Source organism: Cottoperca gobio, chromosome 2, assembly GCF_900634415.1.
Source record: "Cottoperca gobio chromosome 2, fCotGob3.1, whole genome shotgun sequence".
Taxonomy (NCBI): Eukaryota; Metazoa; Chordata; class Actinopteri; order Perciformes; family Bovichtidae; genus Cottoperca; species Cottoperca gobio.
In genome coordinates, this window is record NC_041356.1 from 1,631,293 (window position 1) to 1,654,243 (window position 22,951).

The window sequence follows — 22,951 nt, forward strand, 5'->3', positions numbered from 1 at the left end:
TTAAACAAAAACAGAAAACACAAACTTGTTGACCAAACTGCAAAAAAAGAATAATAATGCAGCATAATGTTTTCATGAGCTGACCTGATATAATCATTAAAGGTAGCCTCTGCTTGCAATATTTTATTTATTATATATTTTAATATAGTGTCTGTATTAAAATGCGCTTTGATAACATTTAAAGTAAGACATGTAAATCTAATGTCATAGTCTTCATTCAGGGACTGTGTATGATTCTGGGGAAATCGGAGCGCGGAGCTTCGACAGCAGGCCTGCTTTTATAAAAAAGGCTTTACTTTGGAAGCGAAAAATATGTTTTACATTCCCTGTTTCAACTGGTTTTATCATCACAACATGCTAAATGTAACGAATAACACAATAAACAGAAACCACTGGGTCGCAGGTGGGGAGAATCCCCCCACACTCCCTCAACAATCACATCGCTTTGTGAGTTGTTGAGTTAGGATAAACTTAATAAACTTTGTGTAACGCTGTCCACCACAATAATGGGTTATTATTCGTGTCTTGTAAATTGTGGGAATGTGAGATACATTCAATTATTTATTAAAAGAATTATCATTGTCAGTTTGTCCTGGCTGGTGAAGACACTGAAAACATTTCATTTAGTTCATTTAGTGTGACACACATAGTTAATTCTAAAGGAACTAAAGGAGAATGTCTCCATAAGGAAGGTGCCAGTCCAAAAAAGACAAACGAAGAAGTAGACAATATTTGAAGGTTGTGAAAGGCAAATAATGGCAAATAAAGTGTTGTATAGTCCAGTAGAGGGTGATGTTGAGGTGATGTATACATTACATAACAGTTCATTTAGCTGACACTTTTGTCCAAAGCGACCTACAAAAAGTTGAAATGGAAGGAAAGTTCAGGGGGTCATCTTCTGGGGACTTTGAATATAAACACCTATTTTCATAGTTCTCTGGCCTGTAGTTGTGAGAGCTTGCTCTGGAACAAATTGTTTGATCGACCGACCAAATGACAAAACAACAAACTTAAACCTTTGATGATTAAAACGCATCATCAGTGTTCATCATCTCGTACGTTTCCCAGTGAGAAAGTCTAAATGAATCCACAGAAAACATGAACAAATCATGAGCATGACAAGTCACAATTCAACTGGTGTTTATCAATATGTCAAGCTTAATATATGTAGATATGGTACCAAATGTCAAATACAGCCTGAATGTATTACACTCATTATACACTCTATCGCCATAACGAATGATTCATATTCATTCATCAAGACCAAGACTGCCCTGAAGCAAACGGTTGCACAAAAAAAGACTCTGTTCAAATCATGATAGGAATGGGTATATATATATATATAATATCCAAACTCCTTAAACAAACATTTTTTAAAAATAAATAAACATTTATTTGTCGTTTTAAAGAGTGTACAGGAAAAGGCAGCCTGATGTGAAATCACTTCTTTTATTTGCACAATCACAGGTTTTTTTTTGAATGGATCAGTCTTCACGCTGTGTCTGCTACTCAGTGAAAGCACATCAGTACAAAGTGCAGCAGCAGTGCGAAAAAGCGACCAATCTGTGATGACTGTACTTGTACGACCTTGTCCAGCATTTGCATTCATCTAGCTGCAGTGTAAAGCGAATACAATTATATTTTTGCTCAGTACAATACACTATAGATATTAGAAACTTGTACATTTATTTCATGAGTCTGCATATCATAATAATGTTTTACATTTTTTCTTCATTGTTTATATGAAAGGATGTGAATATGGATTTAAAGAAGTTTCCCCTCCACCGTAATACATTGATTATTCAGAACTTCACAACCGCTTTAGGCTGCATTACAATGCACTGCTTTGATAAAGTGTAGTACGATGAAGAGAATTACCCCCACCCCCCCAAATAAAAGCTTTTCTTGTCTCAACATTTAATCTGCACTATTTATGGCATCTTGTGCATAATCTTGTGACCCAATTTGCTTGGAGGCGGAACCATGGACAGATAAATCATGCAGGCTCCGAACCGGACACATTGAAGTGAAGCACTGCGGGACGCGGAAGCTGTTCTTTCTGAAACAAACAGAGGGATGTGGCTGGTGACAGTGTTGGTGCCTCTGCTCAGGCTCTATTTGTGCGGCATGAAAGTGCTTCTCTATCAGATGTTCAACAGGTCTTTTACGCTACCAGGTCAGGTCAATTCATATTTCCCAAATGTCTGTTACTTTGCTTATCTAACTTTATCTTTTTTAAAGTTTAATTTTCCCGGTGTCCATAGTACGTGCCGTTTCCATGCCGAACTCCGTTACAAATGTGACCGTTTACAAATAGATTAGCTTATTTTATCGACAAGTGAACATAGTTGATGGAACCTGAGCTAAAAGTGTCATAGCGGTGTCTTCTGAACATTTCGGTATGCATCTGATAAAAGCTTATGGATTGGTTCACTCGATATAACGTTATCTCATTATAATATTCTAACAAAAATAATGACAGGAACCTTGTGAGCTAAATCTGAAAAAATGCGACTGTAGTGGACATAAATACAGCCAGAGGGATAGCTAGATAGATAACTAGAAAAGCAACTATTGTAAGAGATAAAGCCAAATTCTTGAATGTGTTTTACGGTTAAAGGCACGTCAAGCCAACGTTAAATTGGTGATTATCTTAAAGGAGTTTGGTGAGACTTTGTACAATCCGTCACCAATCTACTTTGTCGGCTATGGTCACAGTTAAAGGACAGGTTCACATGTCTTTGGTCTGTCTTAAAACAATAATCAGGTGACCATATGAACATTGAAAAATTCACAGTTAATGTCAGAATAGCTAATATACCATTGAGGCCCAGCAGTATCTCATATTGTATCTAGCTGCTAGAATAATGCTGTGTTTTTTGTCAAATAGGCATAAATTAAACGTGCCCTTATATGGTATAACAGTAACTAGAAGCATGTGAACTTTAGGCTACATACTGAGTTCATTTGACATCATGCGATTTTGAAATCCAAACTTAAAAAATCAAGAATGAAGTTCATTATTATCATGTGCACAACAAATACAGCAGTTTTTGGCAATGCAAATCTGAGATCTCAAGTACCCTCCAACAATGCTCATTATATATGTATTATTATTATTATTATTATTATTATTATTATTTTTTTTTTTTTTTTTTTTAAATCATGCAAGTAAAAGCAAGAATCTAACACATAAAATAGTGCAAGTTAAAACATAGGGCTACAATATAAACATAAGTAAAGTAATATACAGTATTGCAAATGATTTAAATTGAACATGGACAGGAAAATATCAAAAGTATAGCTTTTGAGGAGTAATGAATATATATATATATATATATATATATATATATATATATGCGTGTGTGTGTGTATGTATGTATGTATGTATGTATGTATGTATGTATGTATGTATGTATGTATGTATGTATGTACACATACATACATTACATATAACCTTACACACATATTAAATGTGATTTAAAAGCTGTGGAAAAAGCCAGTGAGGGGACCTTGAGATCAAATGGGTCTGATGACACTGAACACATGAACGGCTGCATTTAAAGCTACAAACCAAGAGGAAATGTAGCTTCTAAAGCATGTGATCATAGAGTGAGAGTCATAAAAAGACCATTGACCACTGTGAAATGGGTTAGACATGAGGTTTATGCTCTTATAATCTCACAAAGAATGTAGGCTATTTAACAAGAAGTAAGTGGATTTCTTAAATTCTTGTTATTGTGCACGAATGATCCCGCATCATGACTAAAAGATAATCTGTGAAGCAAAAATTCCAATTTTACAGCCCAGCTTATTTTCTTTTTTTTCTGTCCGTTTGTGTGTTTTTCTTTTGGAAATATCCTCTGGGCAACATTCACATAAGTCAGCCAATTATTTAAAACCACTTGTCCAACATTGGAAATTAAAGTGTAGAAGTAGTTAGATCTAACTCTATTTTATCCTTCAAATAAATGCTTATTTATTTATAATTAATCAGTTAATCTCGAGATAAAATGGTTCTTGTTTTTGCAATGTTCACCCAACAGCGTTGTAAAGCTGTGTTTAGCTTTGCCCCAAAATGTGCCTAAAAATCTTTTATTACTAAAAAAGTTATAAAGAAAAAAATTACAGAAAGTACAATTTCAATAATAGTTTATAAAATACTACTTATTAGATTAGCTTCCTGTGTGTCTTCCAGTTTGTCTTGTTGAATGAGATAGTCAGGCATGTTTTACAACAATCTTAATATCTAAATTAAATTAAATAAATAGTTCAACATTTTGGGAAATTGGCTTTCTTGTGAGATATGAAGCTACGGCCAGCAGGCGGTTAGCATAGCTTAGCACAGAAACTGCTAGCCTGGCTCTGTCCAAAGGTCACTAAATCCACCAATCAGCTCCTTTTTTAGCTCACTAATACAGTTTACTCTGTACAAAGTGTAAAAAACACACACATGTCATACGCTGGGTTTCCCTCTGTTTTCATGCCTGCAGCTTCATAATGCACGGACAGATATGAGACTGATATTGTTTAACTGTTTTCAAGAAAGCAAATGCGCATTTTTCTGAGAAAACTGATTATTTGGCGTTGCACTCAGAGCAGCAATGTGTTCCTCCTTCTGAAATCTACTGTGGACTTACTCTTTAGATATTTTTTACATTGTGTTAAAGGAAAATCCTGCAGTAAACAAAATATGACTTTTTGTTGAGCTGTTAAAAAATGAATAAATCCTGAATTTGATATCAACTAAGATTGAAACTAACCAAAAAATAATATGATAACAATATGGGAAATATATTCCGGCCTCCATGTTGTTGTTTTTTTATCTTCTTGTACAACTTACGATCAATACAATTCTAAAGTGGCAATAATGTTTTTTATCAATATCCTCAAATGTCTATTTCACTATTCTTGTTAGGTTCTCAATAAGTGAAGGCATTCAAGTGGATTACTTACCAAAGGAACCAATGGAGGGTAAAAATTCAGGACCTTCATGCTCTGGCCTCAATCTGGTCGCACACCCACGGGCAAAAAGCAAAGTCTGGAAATACTTTGGCTTTGATACGGATGCAGATGGCTGCATATTGCACTGGAAACGGATATACTGTCCGCGTATGCATGAGTCAAATAGCTTACTCTGGAAACACGTCTAATCTTTCGTACCACCTCGAAAAGAACCACCCAGTAGAGTTCAGCGAGTTCGTGAAGAGCAACACTGATCAGATGCGCGAGGCGTTTGCCACAGCGTTCTCTAGGATAAAGACCGAGCCTTCAGGTCTACATGTTCAGCAACAATCCCAGGACACAAACTTAAGGCAGAGCTTACACTATGAAAACAGACGACACAATGATCTGACTATAGCTGTCATCAACTTCATCTGTGAGGGGCTGTACCCTGTATCTGTAGTTGAAGAGCCGACTTTCAAAACCTTAATGAGTACCGTCGATCCTGGATTCTCTCCCCCAAGCAAAAGCGACCTGGCAGTTAAGATGCTACCTCAGATGTACTGCCGAACCCGGGACATGGTCTTCAATGAGCTTGCTGGGGTTGTCAACTGTGGCGTTACCACAGACCTTTGGCAAAGCCAAACCCAGAACAGGACATATATTTCCCTCTCAATGCATTCAGTTAATTACAACAGTACAACTGGCTTCTCTATGACCAACAAGTGCCTTAAAACGTTTGAAGTACAAGAGGACAACATCGCTGAGAATATCACCAGAGCGATGTATGAAGCATTTGTTGAATGGGGGATAACTCATAAAGTCAGCGGGGCCACCACGAATGGTTCAGTGGACATTGTCAAAGCATGCTCGCTCCTGGAACTGTCGGTGGAAATGCCATGCCTCGGACATACCGTCAATCGCGCGATGGACGAAGCGCTCCAGCTGCCGCGAGTAGACAGCTTTTTGGGATGTTGCCGCAAACTTGTCGATCATTTCAGAGAACCGGCGATCTATCTGTTAAGGGAAAAGCAGAAGCAGCACGGCCTCGCTCAATGCGCGCTCATCACAGACAGGGGCAGGTCTTGGTTGGCCACGTTGGCAATGTTACAAAGACTGAAAGAGCAACAGGTTGCTGTAACTGCAACACTTATAGAGAGTTCCAACAGCCATCATTTCAGCTTTGATGGCCCCAACTGGACGTTTTTAGAGTGCTTGATTGAAGTCCTCCAGCCTTTTAAAGTTGTGGCGAACATGTTCACTTCTTGCAGGTACCCAACCATTAGCATGGTTAGGCCTGTGCTTCATATGTTGTTGAACACTACCCTCAAGGTCAATGAAGGGGACCTCAAAGAGATCAGCATGACCAAAGAAGTCCTTGCAAAGGTCCTATCAAGCACTTATTCACAAAACACACAACTATCGCAAGAAATTTCAACGTTCCTCAACATTGCGACCTTCCTGGATCCTCGTTACAAGAAGTTGCCTTTCCTGTCCACTCAGGAGCGCTCCAAAGTTGAGAGTAACATCATAGAGGAGGCAAAAGCATTTCTGGAGAAGCAGATTGCAGAGCGACCATGCCACGAAGATTTCTCCTTGGTATCCGAAGAGCCACCTAGCAAGAAGCAGACGCCTCTAAGAGAGTCCGCTAGCAGTGCAACCCAAGACAACCCTTTGGCTGCCATATTTTGCCAGTCTAATGCTGACCAGAGCCAGGAGGAGCTGCATGCACAGGTGGTAGAGGAGCTGAGCAACTACAAATCACAAAGAGTCCTGGGTCTGAATGAAGACCCTTTGCTGTGGTGGTCGAGTCATGCACTCTTGTTCCCGACCCTCCCCAAGGTGCTTCAAAAGTACTGGTGTGTTCCCGCCACAAGTGTTCCTTGTCACAGGCTGTTGAGCTCCTCTGGGACTGTTCTGTGTGGGAAAAGGAACCGCATAGCTCCAGCTTTAGTAGATCAGCAGGTCTTCTTGTATGAGAACTCGCGCAGCTATTATGAGCCGGAACCCTGTGAAGAGGATTTGGACAATGTTTGGGAGGGAAATTGTAGTCTGGGTCAGCCACTTGAATGACTGTGTGGCCTACATGTCAGTAGTATGAAATTATAATGGACCTGTTCTTCTACTGGTAATAATAAAGAGTTTTTCCTATATTGTCGTATTAAAAGCATTTTGTAATATTTTGGGGAGAAAATGCTTATTTGTATTCTTTAAGAAAGTTCCAGAGATAAGATTGTTATAACTCATGTCTGTGGATGAATCTCAATGATCCTCTTACTTTTCCATCTAGCGCCATAATCGGGTGAAAGTTTTAACGTGTCCAATAATTTGGTTTCTGGCCAAATACCTGCAGAACTGATTCCGTCAGCCTCAGCTATACACTGTGCTCAGTGCTAATTAGCATGCTAACACGCTAAACTAAGACTAACTGACAACATCTCAATTTTAGCATTGGCATTGCTGATGTTAGCATGTAGCTTAAATAGATCCCGTGCAGAAGTACACATTTACAGAGCCCCTAGCATGGCTGCTGACGCGACAGTTCTGTACATGTTTCGGGTTAAAAAAATAAGACCTGTCGTGTGAATTAGCTGTTGAGGTGCCAGGCTATCTGTTTCCCCCTGCTTCCAGTCTTAATGCTAAGCTAGGCTAACCACGTCCTGACGCCAGCTCTGTACTCGACGCAGATTTCTGCCATCTCAAAAACTTCAAGATGGAAGCAGTATATTAAAGATTATAAATCAACTATACAAATAACTTTTTCTTATTTTTGCTATTGCACAAATGAGATAAGAACATTAAAATGCTGATACCTTCATATTGGATCAATCTGTTCTAGGATTCAAATTTGTTCGTATTGTTTGGGCTGGATTTTGTAAATACTTACTGTATATGGATATTGCATTGTAATGGATATGTTTTGAAAATATGACACACTGGCACATTTATAATGTAAAATTAATTTAGGAAAGTTAAATATTTGTTTTCAACATTTGATGCTTTTCTATGAATCCAATCACAATTATTAATCTTTCACATTTTTAATTGTATTTATTTATTCTTGTCTTAATTACAGATGACACCTTCCTGCCCTAACATAGTTAATGTAACTACATTTAACCCTAAGAAAAAAACGAATATTGACACAAAAAATTCCAAAAAAAGCAGGAAATGAACGATTGCATAAAAATCATGTGGTGCCCTCTCTCCTCCTACACAGTCCTACTCAGGCAGGATGGAAGGGTTGCCATTGTGACTGGGGGAACCAGAGGGATGGGTTTTGAGACGGCGAGACACCTGGCAAGCCTTGGCATGCATGTGGTTATAGGTAGGCTACTGTCCATTCACATTACATAGAGCTGCTTCAATGCAGTCTAGCTTCAAATTGCAATTATTGTCATCTTAACTGTAAATGAATAAACAAATGCTGTCAAAAGAAGACACTCACTGTCCTCTTTGGGAAGGTAGCTTATAGCTGCACATGCTCCTGATTGGTGGCTAATTTGAGATATTGCTTGAGCATCATATTGACTTATTACATTACAAATAAACTGTAATGTAATAAGTATTCTGGCCAAACCCAATGTTTTGTATTTACAATGTATCAGAGTTTGATTTAAGTTTTACATTTGACGGTTAAAAAGAATATATTTTAGTAGCGCTGTAAACGGGTGACATGAGCTTTAGCTGAGTTAGAGTAGATTTCTGCTGCACATCAGCCCAACAAGTCTCTGTGATCTCCATCTCCAGCTGGGAACGAGAGAGAAGAGGGTGCAGTGGCCGTCAGGAGGATCAATGACGAAGTCAGCGAGGGGAAAGGTAATCATCTGTCAACAGCTCTGGTATAAAATACATACATAAACATTTTTTTAATGAAATGCAGATTTGAAGTGCTCTGAATTATTCAGATTCAATTCTATTTTTGAAAACAGCCAGAAAAAAATCTAAATCTAAAATAGTTTTCAACCCAATTCAATCAATAATATCAATAATTAATAAAAAGCTTTTATATTCCGCTGATTTTGAATATAAATCAAATGTGCATTTATTTTTAAATTAGCACCTGTGGCCCTGGTGACATAGTTACATAGTTTTACTTCTAATAAAAGTAGTTACCACAATGTAAAAATGCTCAATTACACCTTATTTAGCTTTTTTATTTTATATATATATATTTTGATACATTTTAGGTAAAAAAGTAAAGGTGTGTAAATATTAGAAACAAAACAAAATGTGAAAGTAGTCCTTAGGCATATTATTATAATTATAATTTGATTACTATTACTGATACGTAAACATGTTTTAGTTGAGGTGTATTTTAACTTCTTTTTTTTACGGAGTAGTTTAATCAACAATGTAGCGTTCAATATTTTTGAAATTCTAAAAACTAATAATTGTTCTGCATAGAAGTAACTATTGTACGGCTGTAAATACATGTAGTTAAAGTAAAGTAAAAGCAACAGCTTGTCACAGCTGTAGCTGCTCCATATGTTGGATAATTTGACCTCCGGGCCGCAGTTATTTAAATGAATCCATGTGAGAAGTTTAGAGGAAGAATGTCTCTTTGATGGAACTGCTAACCACTCATACATATCTGAGACATGACAAGAAGTCCAAGCTTTACTTTTCTTTTAGGAAGAGGTCACAAAACATAATGTTTTAAAAGGATATCTAAATCTGTAAAATAACTAGTAACTATAGCTATCAAATTAGTAATAATGAAAAGTACAGATTACTCCTCTGAAATGTAAGTGAGAGTGTAAAGTAGCAAAAAATGAAATACTCAAGTACTTCAAATCTGTGCGTACATTTGTTTTGGATTTTTTACATGAAAGTTGCTCTGATTGCTGGATATGTAAGAATGAACAAATCTAAGACAATATCCCATACGAAGCACTTTTTTTTTCTTGTTTTGGACATACTGTACTATACTATGACTTGTGTTGTATCTGTGTGTTCCAGCACTGACGATGCGTATAATGAGCGATTTATCTTCATCTTCAAACGCATTGCTTTGTGTTCACAGCTGAGTTTGTCTACATGGACCTGACCTCCCTGAAGTCAGTACGACACTTTGTTCAGGCGTTCAAGCAGCGACGTCTCCCCCTCCATGTGCTCGTTAACAATGGTAGGCTGCAGAGATGGTCGTCGTAACTACTCCCGTACTAACATAGTGTTAAAAAAAAGAAACACCTTTCTATCTTCTGGTGCAGCTGGAACCATGATGGTTCCTGAGAGGCAGACGGACGACGGCTTTGAGTTCCACTTTGAGCTCAACTACCTCGGCCACTTCCTGCTGACCAACCTGCTGCTGGACACGCTGAAGAGGTCGGGACGGCAGGGCAGCTGCTCCCGAATCATCAACATGTCCTCGGCCACACACTTCGCAGGAGTGATGCACATGGACGACTTGAACAGGAGGTACGTCGTCAGCCGAGCAGCTAGCACGGCTGTTTTTTTTGTTTTTTTTAATCGCACGTCAAAGATGTCAGATTGATGATACATCCTCTCCCTCTCTACAGGATCTGCTACAGTTCCCATGGCGCCTACTCCCAAAGCAAACTGGCTCTGGTCCTCTTCACATACTACCTGCAGGAGCAGCTGACTGCCGGCGGCTTCCCAGTGATCGTCAACGCCGTGGACCCTGGCATGGTGGACACAGCGCTGTACGACAACCTGTGGACCCTCGCACAGACGCTGAAGAGACCTGTGGCCAAGATCCTGTTCAGGGTACTTTTCTTTTTTTCTTTTTTTTTTACTGATTCTGAATGTTCTTGCATGTTAGTTTTGCTTCTTAAGGTAGACTTCTCAGGAACTAAACGTATTTTCTGATCCATGGTTCTTTTCTCCTCATGTCTTCTCAGACTCCAGCAGAAGGAGCGTCCATCTCCATCTACGCTGCGGCTGCCTGTGAGATGGAGGGGGTGGGGGGCTGTTACCTGTACAACAGCCACAAGATGCAGTCGTCCTCCGTTTCCTATGACTCTGAGCTCCAGGCCGAGCTGTGGAAGAAGAGCTGCGAGCTGGTGGGCCTTCAGGAGGCCTGACTTTCCCATTTGGAGCCCACAAAATGTACTTCTATGTTTTTTGCCTTAACTAATTATTACATTCATATTATGAATCAGCTTTTAGAGTGCAAAACCCCACATACTAAAGGCTTTATCTTTAGTTGACAATCCAAAATGTTTGCTTAGAGCGTGTGGTAAAGATTAGAATTACTATAATTAATAAGGCTAAGGCTTGATATATTTTTCTATTTATAGAGAACAAAACATCAATCCACACACACCATGCTGCTGTTGGAAATACTCACTAAAGCACAAAATGTGGATTAATCCGCCTCTGAAATAGTCCCGAGCAAATGCACTATTTCCTTCTGTTTGAGTAACTTTGTTATAAACTACAATGAGCAGCTGTTTTAGTAACTTCTTAGGAAATTGTCTTTTTTAAAGATAAGATATGTATTTGTGAACCAAGAAAGTACTGAGAGAAATAAAGAATAACTCCAGCCTTAACCTTTAGCATTTACTTTGTTGATCCATTTAAAATATGTTAGTCATAACTTTATGAATTACTGTCTATCAAATCTCAATTCCAGTGTTGTTGTTCAATGGATACATGTGCTGCTGCATCACGATATGCCTCTATGTGCCCTTTTGAGGGCCGCACAGTGTTTCCTGCCTGCTTAAAGTGATTATTAATTTATTTAACGTGCAGGTGTCCATTCAGCAAAGGTCTGAGCGAACAGATGAAGTCAAAAAAAGATTGTTACTTACCAAAGTCATCCGCCAAACTAAAGGCTGTGTTGTACTTTCCATTATAAAAATCATTCATATAAGACTGTTTCTCTATAATATAATCTATACACTTCACTGTTTCACCATTGTCCATTTTATTGATACAGTATAGTGCACACGTTTACCACGATCACTGTGAATGATGCCTTTTTCCAGTGTGCATTAATGTCTATTATATTTATTATATCAACAGATTAAGATGTCAAATGTATTATATATATATACTATATGTTATTAAACTAATTGCTTTTGAGAGTCCCATCTATCTGATGTTTTTGACTTAATGTTTTACCTATTTTTGTAAATATTTTACGCCTATATAGAATTTTCTTTTGCTTTGTTTTATCCATTTGTTTAGAGGATAATCATGAATATCATGTCTGAGTTTTTGGCTGAAGAGTCAAATCAGGCTTTCTTTTCCTTCGAAATTCTGCCTCTGGCTGATTCATTCATCTACTTCACTAGAATTGTTCCACATTTCTGTTGACCTTCAGCTTTACACTGATTACATTATTCTTCAGAGTCTTGCTCAGATTTCCCTCAAGACAAACATTGGTGTTTGTGATCACGTGAAGGCCGGCTCACTGGGAATCTACTGCACTAAGGGAGAGTTAAGGATACAATGAAAAGCTTTTATTCAACACAAACTGTCTTCATGTGCAGAACCAGTGATCACCTCTGCTAACTCGTAATAAGAAGATGATTTCTCTGCTACCATCTAGTGGCCTGCACAGAGCCCTGACCTCCATCCCAATAAGCTACATGTTCACATACTGAGTTTAGGTGATGAAATATTCATCCATATCTTCACATTTGCACCAACAATCAGACACAGTTTATAAATCTGAACTGATGTGCAGTATTATTTATTTAATCAGAGGAAAAACATCATTAAAACCCAGTACAAGTAAACTAGAGTAAATATTTACTATTCTTTTAAAGTAAACGTAGGTAATATCTTATAGTCTAAGAGCTGTTTATGTTCAATTGTGCAAAGATTTAATACAAAAAGATTAAAAACGTGCCATTTGTAATTTAAAATAACTGTTTTGATTCCGCACAGCCAGAGAATGTGTGGTAAACTGTGTGTCACACATATCCGTATGACAGAAACATATGCCGGCGCATACGAAAATCCAAATACGTCCAACTTTTCATCGGAAAGGTGAACATATACAGATACGCATGTCTAACCTATTGATAGCGCATCACTTCCTAATACAAAATGTATCAAACGAATGCATAGGATATACAAAAATATGGCGTATACAAAACATCGGCAACACGCTGGTTTACGTTGATATAAGGGAAGGTATAAGTTAATTTTAAGTTAGTATTCGTTAAGAGCTCACTGCGTTACGCTGGGGTGCGTTGTTGAACGCTGATGTTTTGAGCATGTTCAAAATTACCGGACTTACTCGCCATGTGTTTCATAAAATATGCAGACGTTACGTGACGTTAGACATACGGAATACGTAGTTGAATATTTACCTACGTAAATACAGTATGTGAATACTTACCTACGGAAATATAGTACGGAAATACCTACGTGAATACCTATGTGACTACGTTAGAGGTACGTTAGATATAGGCTACATCGGCTGACTGTGAATCCTACAGCCAATTTATTGATAACGAGTGGATACCCTATTCCTACCCTATGTTCACATTATGCCTGACGACGGAGTAACTTATTAAACGTGTTTCTACAGTACAGCTAGCGTTCAGCATTTTAGCCGTTCTCCAGCATCAGCATGACGTGAACCAGATGGCACTTTTCCAGCTCCGTTGGCCAGACGCTCTGATACGTTTTAAAGTGATAAGCTATCAATGTTTGACATACGTATACGTATAATTTGTTATGTATGCGTTATGTATACGTCAGCTACAATACCGCTGTGGAAAAGTTGGACGTATTTGGACTCTGACACATTTTGAGCTAATTTTCATATACGCATATACACATACGGAACTGTGTGACAGGGCCGTATGTCTGGCATGTTCGGCGTATCGTCTGCGTCCTTCAAACGATCACAACTTACCCTTAATTTATATTAATCTATTGCCGATATTTCGTATGCGCCGGCATACGTTTCTGTCATACGGATATGTGTGACAGGGCCTTTACTTAATATGTAAAATGAAATAACTCCAGGAAATGTAAAGGTTTATTTGGTTGAAGTCTGCAGCGATCCAACCTATCGAACCTTTTACTTTGACAATCAATTCTAAAATACTGAATTTGTACAAAGTGTAAAAACTGACAAAAATTATGTAGAGGAAAAGTGTCCAAACGTGTTCGAGAAAATTCTTACACACACAGTTCCTCTAGGTGAAACTGTGATAGAATGATAACTAATCATTTAACTTCAAAGCTGCACTTCAATCAATATCTATGATTTATATTAACAATGGATCAAATTACCATGGTGACAACCCCACCAAGAATGATCCGTTTCCCTCAGCTCTACAGATGAGACCCTGATACTTTTTATTACCAGTGGTGGAGGAGGTATTACCAAGTAAAAGTGCCAATACAAAAAGCAACAGCTTGTCACAGCTGTAGCTGCTCGTTATTTAAATTAATCCATACTAGACTAGTACTAGACTATGATCTTTTTTTCATTGTTGCTCCAAGGGGACTATGACTTTTTTTTTTCTTTTCTACATGCTATAGACTTTTTTTCCAACTAACTAGACTAGGGTGGTGATGGCACCGGTACTTGCCTCAGGATCAGAAATATGAACTTTTCTCTGGAAATTTGGACTTTATTCTAAATATTTGGAATTCATTCTGGACATTTGGACTTTATTATTGATATCCTCTGATTCTCTCCCCTTATGCTCGGCCCTATTAGTCTTCTGTAGAGAGTATGTGTTAGAAGGATGAATACATTTGAGTTTTTGTTGTTTTCATGAGACTTGATTGACGAAGAAAAAACATTTTACTCATGTCAGCCAAGTGTGTGGAGAAGCACGAGAGGTGTTTCACCCTGTATAAATAGCCTGTGTATGTGCTCAGTCTTCGCTTTCGGTCATGATACCCTGAACACGCCCGATCTCGTAAACTGAGCAGCTTCAGGCCGGGTTAGTACTTGGATGTGAGACCCAGTTCTATAAGCTTTTCATTTGATTCTTTATACCAGCAGAGGGCGCTGGTCCTTCTTCAATGGAGTGACAACAAACAGTGTGGACCAATGCATATGCAAATGCTGAAATACACAAGTGAATGAATACATATTTTAATCCATCAATTCAACTCCAAAAGAACATATTCTATATGCATTCAGCACATGTATGCATGGATAAAGAAAGGAAGAAAGACAAGTTAGGAAATAAACATGTCTTTTCTAAGGATTTCATTACATTTTAAATTCATATTTTTGAGAAGAAACCATGATTTAGGACTTTATTCTTAAGATTTTGACTTTATTCTGGACATTAAAACTTTATTCTTGAAATTTGGGCTTTATTCTGAAAATTTGAAAAGCTTTCCTGAAGGCTCTGTGTCTTGCCAGCTCTGCAAACGCACGAGATACTGCTTCCAGGTCTTCTGTAGTCTTCGGGAGGTGGATGACCTGGTGGCGAATGGCCACCACCTCCTCAGTGACTCTGTGGACAATGCGGTGGACAGTGGACCGAGGCATCCCAAACACCCTCGAGACCACCCTGTATGACGGCCCACTTGCCAGCCAGTACAGAAACACCAAGGTTTCAATTGTGACACCCCATCCATGCCTCTGATGCTGGTTCAGAAGGTCCAACAGCACAGCCTCCCTGATCAGCTGAAAGTCAGGGCGTGTGTCCTGGTCAATATAAAAACTGGACAGGGACGCTTAATTTAATCCTGCAGTACTGGGGTCTGGGCTGGTCAAGGACAAGCAAACTTAAATAAACAATAATGGGAAGTGTGTGTATATATTGTTTTTTAACATGTCAAAGTTAAATGACATTACCATATAAACTACGTTACTGACTGTTAATGCTAATGTTATCATTCATGTTAGCTAAAAGTACAGGGCTTAACCAATATTACTTTAATAGGCTTACCTGAAAATGGTCTCGTCTCAGCCTAAAATATATCATGTGCCAGTGGCTTTGGCGATAAACCATTTCTTCAACCACGATTGAATGAAAAAGGCTGCAGCCCCTGAAATAAGACAAAGCTTTAAATCTATTCTGCCTCTGTTTTAATAATTGTTGAAAATACGCGCCCTTCCGGGTTTCTCTCCCTTCACTCCTCTGTACCTTGACCTAAGCCAATCATGCGGCTCACTGTCCATCGTGAGATTGGACCTAAACCAATCACACCTCCCAATGAGGGTGCCCAGAGGATCCAACTGCAGGTGAAGCTATTCCAGCTCAGAATAAACCAATGGTCACCTGTACGATAAAAGGAGAAAAACTGGAATTGATGGTGGACACAGGGGCTACAGCATCCTGCCTAACTTCCCTGAAAGGGAAAAGACCACCTCTCTCCTCCAAGACCCTTCGGACAATTGGATACTCGGGAATAACAGAAGCACAAAAGTATACCATACCATTGGTCACTGTAGTTGGCAAACAATCCCTGCTACACCCCTTCCTCTACTCCCCTAAATGTCCTGTAAACCTAATGGGCAGAGACCTACTGGTCAAAACAGGAGCACAAATGCTATGTTCCTGCGACGGGCTGACCATACAGTTTCCAGGACAAATACCCCTGCATGAACATTACCAAAATGATCAAAGAATTATGGTAATAGCCACCAGCCCCACACATGATATTGAAGAGACCACAGTTGGTTGACAGAGAGCCCTGTCAACCAACTGGCTCCCCACCACTATTGCCTGCGTATGGAGATCAGAAGACGAGACAATGTGGAAAATCACACTCAACAGTGTGAATGTTGGCATCCTGGAAGAACAAGAACAGGAAAGCGATCACGGGAGAGAACACACCGATCATCCCGACACCAAAGAAATACTCAAAACAATACCATCTTATTTGTGGACCACTGGAGACTATGACATGGGATATGTACCTAATCATCAGGTCTCAGTCACTCTGAAATCCGAACAGCCATCATGTTGTTTATCACAATACAACCTCAAGAAAGACCAGATTGAAGGATAGGGGCAACAATCTCTGGACTCCTATTTTGCCAGTCCCGAAAGCCGGTAACAAAGGTTGGAGAATGGGACCAACAGGGGCCAGTGCCCCTGTAACACTGAGCCTGGACCCACCTGGTTTGGTAAAATTCAGAATCTCTGCATAGTCTTATTTCCTTTGGGATTTTAAACTTCTATTTTTTGCTCTTACCAAAATGTAAGCCAGTGTTTTTCACTGTAACCGTTACCTGAAATATGATCTTCGGAGGTATCTTTTCTTATGACGTCCCTTGTAGCTAGTACAATTTATTTGGTTTGGTAAAATTCAGAATCTCTAGTCTTATTTTCTTTGGGATTTTAAACTCCTATTTTTTGCTCTTACCAAAATGCACAAAGACTTTAACTGTATTTGATGTAATTTTACAATTTGTTTTACTGTAGATACTAATTTTACAGTCAGGATGGCCAAGAGATCTAAGGCGCAGCATTCAGGTCGCAGTCTCCCCTGGAGGCATGGGTTCAAAATCCCACTTCTGACAGCCAGTGTTTTTCACTGTAACCATTACCTGAAATATGATCTCGGGAGGTGGACCTTGGGAGGTGACAGAATGCACTTCACACGCGCTCCGAGTAAAAGGTAAAACAAGAGCTAATTGGCACCACCTCACACATTGTGTACCTGCACTGGCGCCTTCTCACTCATTAGCAGAAGTTAGACAAGATTTGAACCTGCTGGAACAAGTATGAGTATTGATTTGTGAATCTAGAATCAGCATCAGAGGATACATTTTCCTTAGATTACACACATTTTACACCTGTCACAATTACTTGCATGTCCGTCGAAGTAAGCAGATAAAACCAGTAACCAAAAATAGACAACAAAATTAAAAAGAATATTTCTCTGTGGGGAAACACTTTGGTGTTAGCTGGGTTAGCACTGCTTGCAATTCTTGTAGTACTCCCCTTGACATGGTAGGAGTTTGGGCTGCATGAATCAAGTAAAGAACCAGACAATCTAACAACTAAACAATTCCAAAATGAGACTTCACCCCCTAACACCCTACTAATGAAACGCATGAAACGCGACGAAGCCGTAGATATTAAGGAAGGCAGAATAACCGTCACAGTAGAGAAAGGCAAGATCACCTCGTTTGAATTTGATGTAAACACCATAATGTATGGGGATGTATGCGGCCAGACTAAGAATGGTTCAAAACTACCTCATGAAAAAAAGGGAAAGAGAAAGAGAGACCCTGCTCGGATGAAGCCCGGGGCCCCCGTCTGGAGCCAGGCCCAGAGGGAGGGCCCGACAGCGAGTGCATGGTGGCCGGGTTTGCCACGGAGCCCGGTCAGGCACAGCCCGAAGAAGCTACGTGGTGCCTCCCATCCATCCATCCTGTGGGCCCACCACTCACAGGAAGAACTGCTGGGGTCGGGTGCGCTGTCACACGGGTGGCAGTGATGGTCAGGGACCTCGACGGACCAGACCCGGGCAGCAGAGGCTGGCTCTGGGGACGTGGAATGTCACCTCTCTGTGGGGGAAGGAGCTGGAACTAGTGCGGGAGGTGAAGCGCTACCAGTTGGATCTGGTGGGGCTTACCTCTACGCACAGTCTTGGCTCTGGAACCGTACTCCTGGATAGGGGTTGGACTCTATTCTTCTCTGGAGTTGCCCAAGGTGTGAGGCGTTGGGCGGGTGTGGTGAAACTCACAAGCCCTCGGTTGAGCGCCGCTATGTTGGAGTTCACCACAGTGGACGAGAGGGTCGCCTCCATACACCTTCGGGTTATGGGGGGAAAACTGACTGTGCCTATGCCCCAAACCATAGTTCGGAGTATTCAGCCTTCTTGGAGACCCTGAATGGAGCCCTGCAGGGAGCTCCAGTAGGGAACTCCGTAAGTCTTGCTGGGATCTGGAGAAGGTGTATGACTGGGTCCCCCGGGTGATACTGTGGGAGGTGCTGCGGGAGTATGGGGTGAGGGGGTCACTTCTGAGGGCCATCCAATCCTTATACGCCCAAAGCGAGAGTTGTGTCCGGATACTCGGCAGTAAGTCTCGTTCCCAGTGAATGTTGGCCTCCGCCAAGGCTGCGCTTTATCACCAATCATGTTTGTAATTTTCATGGACAGGATATCGAGGCATAGTCGTGGAGGAGAGGGGTTGCAGTTCGGTGGCCTGAGGATCTCATCGCTGCTCTTTGCAGAGGATGTGGTCCTAATGGCATCATCGGTCTGTGACCTTCAGCAGTCACTGGATCGGTTTGCAGCCGAATGTGAAGCGGTTGAGATGAGGATCAGCACCTCAAAATCTGAGGCCATGGCTCTCAGCAGGAAACCGTTGGATTGCTCCGTGTAGGGAATGAGCCCTTACCCCAAGTGAAGGAGTTCAAGTACCTTGGAGTCTTGTTCGTGAGTGAGGGCACGATGGAGCGAGAGATTGCGTAAGATCACTACTCCAGTCATCTCCAAGTCACTTGTGAAGTTCTTCTCCCTGTTTGGTCTACCTAAAGTGATTCAAACTGACCAAGGTACCAACTTCATGTCTTAAGTGTTTGCCCAGGTACTTGAAACCTTAGGCATTAAGCATGTAACATCTAGTCCGTATCATCCTGAAAGCCAGGGGGCACTAGAGAGATTTCATCAGACTATGAAATCTATGTTAAGAAAACATTGCCATGAATCTCAAAAAGATTGGGATGATGGTCTTCCCCTTTGCTGCCCGTGAAGCAGTTCAGGAGTCCTTAGGTTTTAGTCCTGCTGAGCTAGTATTTGGACATGAGGTCAGATATTGGGCCTACATTGGGCCTTCTCATTGGCTAAAGATGCTCTGAAATCTTCCCAAGAGAAGTTGAAGAAACACTACGACCAGAAGACAGAAGCTCGCTTGTTTCAGCCGGGTGAAAAAGTTTTGATTCTCTTGCCTGTACCTGGTTCTGCTTTGTCTACTAAATGTGTTGGTCCTTATGTTGTAGGTAAGAGGCTCAGTGACACAAACTACCTGCCTGACCACAGGCGTCGTACCAGAGTGTGTCATGTCAACATGTTGAAAAAGTATTGCTCCCGAGAAGACCAAATGAGATCTTCCCCATCTCATCAGGTGGAGACTTCTGTCTCTCCTATGGTTTTGTTGGAAAAATAACACCACGAATACAATTTCAAGTGACAACAGGTCTCCCATGGATCAAGGCACTGCCTATTGTGCTGATGTACCTGAGAATGCGGAAATGTACAAAAGTAAACCTTTCACCCTTTGAAGTCCTGTTTGTGATCCCTCCTCACATTGGTGTGAGACCTCCAAACGCTCTCCCTCTCTCCACCACTCTCTGTGAACATGACATGCTAACCTATTGTATCAAACTGTCCCACTCTCTCCTCCATCAGAAAACAGGTTGAAGCAGCCCTACCCCAACCGGCCACACAGCCACTACACAAGTTACAGCCCGGTGACTATGTGGTAGTGAAGGACTTCAGGTGAAATAATTGACGTTTCACGAGGTGCCTGGGCCCGTTTCAAATCCTCCTCACAAATCCCGAAACACCTCACACTGCCTGAACTTCTAGAGAATCGCAGAGGGTGTCGTTGCACCTAACTGGAAGGGGTTAGCCTCAGTTTGAGCAACAAGCGTCTTTTGACGTACGCAGTTACACTGCCCTCAAAATCATCCAACTTAGGAGAAGCCATCAAGTGACATGCAGACGAGACTCTGTGTCATCATCGAGGGATCTCCAACAGAAGAAAAGATGACTGAGGATAATAACCCTCACCCAGGTCGTATGATAGACAGACTGATTGAAAAATGTTTGAACCGTCCACTTCTACCATGGAGTAAGATACTATGTGCTGCATTTGTACCAACCATTCTGTTGACACCTATAATATGGTTTTGCCTACCTATAATGTTCCCACACCTAGACACCACCAGGTCTATTGCCACAACCGACACAATGATTCAACTCTACCCGATTTTGGTATAACAGCAGCCTGCACGATAATATTCTTTTTACTTCTAAAGTTCACCGTAAGGATAATTCAATGTTTACAACAATGTCCCCACACCCGAGAGCAGAGACAGAGAGCACTAGGACATAGTGACACAACAACAACCCTTTTCCTCTGCTGCTTATTTTTTATATTGACAAATCCATCACAGGTAGATGCAAAACCAGTAACAATTACTCTCATTAAAGGACAAGATACTGTTTTCTCATTTGACATAGGGCAGGCAGTTGAAGCATCACTCTACTTGTCTAGAAAAATGGCACCAAGGGGCAAATATTTGTGCACCAGACTTTGTAAAAGCTGGAATGACGTATTCGCTGCATCCAACCCAAGTAACATAAACTCAGCCCATAGGCTGGCAGATAAATGGACTCTGGACGCATTCGGTAGCAGAAATTCCTGGTTGGTGTTGAGAAAACATTGCCCAAACCAAAATATATGTAATAAAGTCATAGTGACAGTAAAAGAATCCCCAGGATTCAGACGCAGGAATTTATTACGTAGGGGTAGATAGGATATGGGAAGATTCACTAACCGAAATAGAAGTAAAAATAGTAAACCCACTTCCGTCGGGTAAACCCGAACCCACCGCCAACAAACCCTCCTCCAGACCAAACACGCAGGATAGCCAAAATTCAGCCGCACAACTGGCGCAATTTAAGACATTAGAAATTGAGGATTTTTCTGATGTAGTCTCAAATGGACCAGAGACTGTATTAACCTCTAACCACGGGTTGCAGTGGGCAAAATTCACCGCTAAACAACATTCTAAAGAAAACTGTTATATCTGCGCCACAGGTAGACCAAATCTAATAACCATGCCATTTCCACTCAATTCCACCAATTCTGTAAATGCTACATGTTGACCTCCGCAGGCCTTATCGCTCCAGAATGTAATGACTTACACCTTTTATTTCCCATCCTGAAACATCCAAAAACACCTCCGCCCTGCGAATTTGCCCCAGGAAAAAGGAAATTGTTTTTCAGTTAGTCGTACCGGCCCAAAAATAGTCCCTAGAGGACATGTTCCTTTTTGTACCCTAACATGGTACATGAACTCAGCAGGAGGTATGACTGCACGTGTCCCAGGAAACACTTCCCATGTGAGTACAGCCTATAGTCCCGTCACTACATCCTTTGCACCCTCAGCCAGATCGGATATCTGGTGGGCATGTGGCGTGGGAGTAAGAATGACACAAACATTGCCCACTAACTGGTCAGGAACCTGTACACCAATAATGCTATGTTTTGCCTGTTGCCATTGGACAACTTTCAGGTGCGTCCCAGGAGGCTCATTCTCGTAGCAAAAGAGCCGTCCCCTTTAGTAATTATGATGACAAGGTATATTTAGACGCCATAGGAATACCCAGGGGCGTTCCGGACGAATACAAAGCCCGGAATCATATTGCAGCCGGCTTCGAATCTCTCTTTCACTGGATCTCGACGAATAAGAACGTAGATTGGATAAATTATATATATTACAATTAGAGCCACCACCCTTATGGCATGGCAAAACAGAATGGCACTGGACATGCTCCTAGCAAGAGGTGTGTGCGCTCTTCGGTGATGCATGTTGCACTTTTATTCCAAACAACACTGCCCCAGACGGGTCAGTTACCAAAGCATTGTACTGATCAATCAACTGAGGACTGTTCTTTGATCTATAGTTCATAAGCAGTTTGTCAGTAGTTCACCTCCTGTCTCCTGCTGTGCTAAGCACTCAGTATCTGTATTTTTCCCATCAGGTTTCTATTACCAAGGTGAGCTCAAGTATTGATGAAGATGACCTGGTTATGCGTAATGCATTTCCACAGGGGGCAAGGCTTAGTAATACAGAAGTATTGTCTGATTTACCCCACTACTTATCCCACTACTTATTTCATCTCCCTGATGAAGAGCGTTCTGATCTTCAAAACCTCATAATTGAGTTCCCAAGCCTGTTTAATGATATTCCTACCGAAACTTCTGTAATAGCTCATGACATCGTATTGACTAACCCTTCGCCAATCAAACGGCGTGCTTAGAGGGTTAATCCAGTTAAAAGGGAGGTCATGAAAAGGGAGGTTGAATATCTTCGGCACAATGGATTTGCAGGGTCTTGTTCTAGTCCTTGGAGTTCCC

At 40.7% G+C, this 22,951-nt stretch overlaps 2 protein-coding genes across 2 annotated transcripts; both read left to right on the forward strand.

Moving 5' to 3' along the window:
• Window positions 1-1,998: 1,998 nt before the first annotated feature.
• Window positions 1,999-12,006, forward strand: dhrsx (dehydrogenase/reductase (SDR family) X-linked). Its single transcript, XM_029451025.1, has 7 exons — window positions 1,999-2,176; window positions 8,165-8,272; window positions 8,695-8,763; window positions 9,971-10,072; window positions 10,158-10,365; window positions 10,467-10,674; window positions 10,809-12,006. The coding sequence occupies exons 1-7, from the start codon at window positions 2,077-2,079 to the stop codon at window positions 10,989-10,991; spliced, it is 978 nt and encodes a 325-aa protein (XP_029306885.1). The 5' UTR covers window positions 1,999-2,076; the 3' UTR covers window positions 10,992-12,006.
• Window positions 2,041-7,762, forward strand: LOC115020929 (zinc finger BED domain-containing protein 1-like). The gene is given in 3 exon segments (XM_029451015.1): window positions 2,041-2,176; window positions 4,919-5,108; window positions 5,110-7,762. Coding segments are annotated over 2 exon segments (2,049 nt in total). The 5' UTR covers window positions 2,041-2,176; window positions 4,919-4,967; the 3' UTR covers window positions 7,018-7,762.
• Window positions 12,007-22,951: the final 10,945 nt, after the last annotated feature.

Bases quoted from the DNA above. Each gene is read 5' to 3' on its own strand.
- dhrsx (XM_029451025.1), top strand. From the start codon at position 2,077: ATGTGGCTGGTGACAGTGTTGGTGCCTCTGCTCAGGCTCTATTTGTGC. The intron at 2,177-8,164 runs GTCAGGTCAATT...CCTCCTACACAG, and splicing joins CAGGTCTTTTACGCTACCAG to TCCTACTCAGGCAGGATGGA. The intron at 8,273-8,694 runs GTAGGCTACTGT...CTCCATCTCCAG, and splicing joins TGGCATGCATGTGGTTATAG to CTGGGAACGAGAGAGAAGAG.